This window comes from Echinococcus granulosus (genome assembly GCF_000524195.1).
Source record: "Echinococcus granulosus chromosome Unknown EG_S00134, whole genome shotgun sequence".
Lineage (NCBI taxonomy): Eukaryota > Metazoa > Platyhelminthes > Cestoda > Cyclophyllidea > Taeniidae > Echinococcus > Echinococcus granulosus.
The window spans coordinates 53,499-56,220 of NW_020170514.1; the positions used below are offsets into that span (position 1 = coordinate 53,499).

At 44.4% G+C, this 2,722-nt stretch overlaps 1 protein-coding gene across 1 annotated transcript in view; it reads right to left on the reverse strand. All coding sequences in view use genetic code 11, as the record gives it.

Annotated features, from left to right (window-relative positions):
* Nucleotides 1-448: 448 nt before the first annotated feature.
* EGR_09147 (5-aminolevulinate synthase, erythroid-specific) overlaps nucleotides 449-2,722 on the reverse strand; it is a gene marked incomplete at both ends in the record, with an annotated part of 9,617 nt that continues 7,343 nt past the window's right edge. The window contains one exon of the mRNA XM_024498396.1: nucleotides 449-661. Within this exon, the coding sequence (XP_024347179.1) occupies nucleotides 449-661 (213 nt within the window). The remainder of the gene's footprint in view (nucleotides 662-2,722) is intronic.

Genomic DNA, 2,722 nt, shown 5'->3' on the forward strand with positions numbered 1-2,722 from the left:
AGGCATCTGCGACACCAGTGTTAAGGTGTTAATCACGTAAGCAAGCGGCGATGCAAGACATGACATTAGTGAAGGTACTATAAACCTTGTCTTCTATTAAATGGCTTTGCACTGTCTAGCAATTTGATATCCAAGCAGCTCTCTATATCGAGCATCCTCCACTCTTGAGCAGTACAAAGCCAGGGGATTTCGTCTTTTCCAATACATTATCATTATCACACCCAAGAGTGAAGCAAGAACCACCATTTCAAAGTTTTTGATGAAACGTAATGGGCTTTCTACTCATTCAATCCGTAGGTGGTAACCATTTTCTCAATTTAATCGAGTGTTGTTTCCTCTTCTGGCAAGACAATTCAATAACAGTATAACCGTCATAGTTGGTTGCTCACTGTTTAATGTCAGAAAAAGGACTTCGTGATGGAGCATATCGCGTCCTCAGGACTCCGCCTCAATGCTTGAGAGGGAGGTTGTGGGATCGCCACACCTTCACCAGAGAGTCCACTAGGTGGTCCGTCATTGCGTCTGTGTGGAAGGGGGATGGTGCAAGACGTAGGCGTTCAGTGCCCTTGGCCACTGTGGGGTAGTTTATGGACTGCAGGTAGATCTGGTGATTGAATAGCAATGCCTCTGAGATGCTGGTACACACCTTGGCATTGCCCACCTGGAAGTAGAGTATTCTTTATGAGACGCACTTCAAAAATTTGATGCGATCCATTACTGAGTTGGTGGCAGCACACTAGTGGTGCCACATCTTGGTTACTCTTATATACATGGCAACCGTACGGCCCGGGAAGCATTTAAGATCATTGGCCTGTCAACTATGCCTTGACTCTTAAGGAAAAAATGTACTGCAATGACTTCCACAAACTGCGCGCAGCCAGTGTTGCGCTGTGGTGTCTGCCTTCCATTTGAAGGTTAATGCACTTGACGGCCACGAACAGTCGGCCGATTTTCCCACAACCATTGTGTGCCAGGGAAATTCTTTAAATGACTAATGGTAATGTCACTAAATGTTGCTGCGATGGGTGCCGCATACACCGCTCTTTTCAATTGCGGATTCTCGACCAGGACGAGACACTTTTATGCTTTCACATTCACCTAACATGCGTCGGTCACGATTGTACACACATTCTACACTGGACCCACAAAAACCACACTGGCTTTTTACGAAAGTCGGCTTCGATCATATTCCAATACTACTGAGGGTTGATTGTAGTGAGAGCTACCAACTTTAGGGGCCGAAAAATGATTTTGAATCAAAAGTATCGCGTGTCCCACTGGGAAAAGCACTTAACGGATACATTTGAATAAGTTTTCGGGTTTAAAGCTACTGTTACAACTCATAGCAATTGTAGCTATTCACAATTGAAGCACCGGAAACGGTCCTACTGCATCAGCATACCACAGCTTCCGCCACAGGCCAACCAAAAGACCGTTAGACACGGATGCCGAAGAAGTAGAAATCCAAAAATGAGCACTCCAACTAAGCAGTGTCGAAAAATTGTCAAGTTAGAAATCCAGTTTTACAACATCAGAGCTGGCAAATCTTCTCTTAATGAGTCCTGTGAAATAATTGCTCGGTAAACGGATCATCCTAGAGCTGAACTGCTCGAATGCAGCTAGCGGGTAGGGGTGCACCATATCCCAGAAAAGAGGATGGCCAAGGCGGTCTTAAACTTCCCCAACTCAAGTCCTTAAAATTGTAACAAAAACAGTAGTGATTGAGTCGTAAACACAGAGGCAGCGTGCCTGCAAAACTGCCACTTAAAAAACTTCACAATATCTCTAACAGTTTGTGAAAATAAAGTCATCCCCGATACATGAGTTCTTTGTGGAATAGTTCAACCGACAAGCGTCTCCACTGCCTCACTTTGCATCCTTGCCCAAGAAATTCTTCAATTTAAGAACCAAGAATCCCACTAATCAACACCTCCCAACGAAATTGTTACATTTTAAACGCCAATGGCTAAAAGTGCTAATGACAACGCCTATTAGGAACCTGGTAATTGAAGAAATTTGTCCTGTGGAAGGAAGCAAGATACAATGGACTGCCACATTTGTAACGAAGACAGTCCCACAGTGGTAGTGACAAATACGGATCCCTCAAAAGTAACGAATGTAGGACACGATCCTGTTTACACAAGGGAGGAGGTATCTGGTAGATCACCAAATAGACTCGGTCACGAGTCAAAACGCAGGAGTGCCCAGCCTGGAGACTCTACGAACCAGCGAAAGGGAGGTAAACACGAAGCGTGGTAACAAAAGTCAAAACACTTGTAGCAAGGAGCCCTCAAGACGGTAGAAATTCAATTATAATTCCACATGCATTAACACTGATGAACCTGTCATGAGGGAAGTGTAAACATCTACCTACTGATTCGAGGAGTTGATCGTTCCCAAGTCAAGCAATCTGGTAGAAGTATACTTCAATTGAAATCTATCTGTGCACCAAGCCACGGAATTCGGAAACAAATCAACAACAAAGCACCAAACAGGCCAGAAATTCAATTCATTGTAACTGTGCATGCACAATAATGAGGCAAAAAACCCTCACCAAGTGGTAGCAGTATCAACCGAATTGCAGCTCTATGTACCCAGCACCTGCAAACTTGCTGTGAACAAACTCCACCAGGCAGCTGATAGTTGGGGAAACAAAACCTCCAAAAGAGAACAGTACAGGAGCATTTTAGCTGGTGAATGTGGGGGTGCCATTCAAGAGATG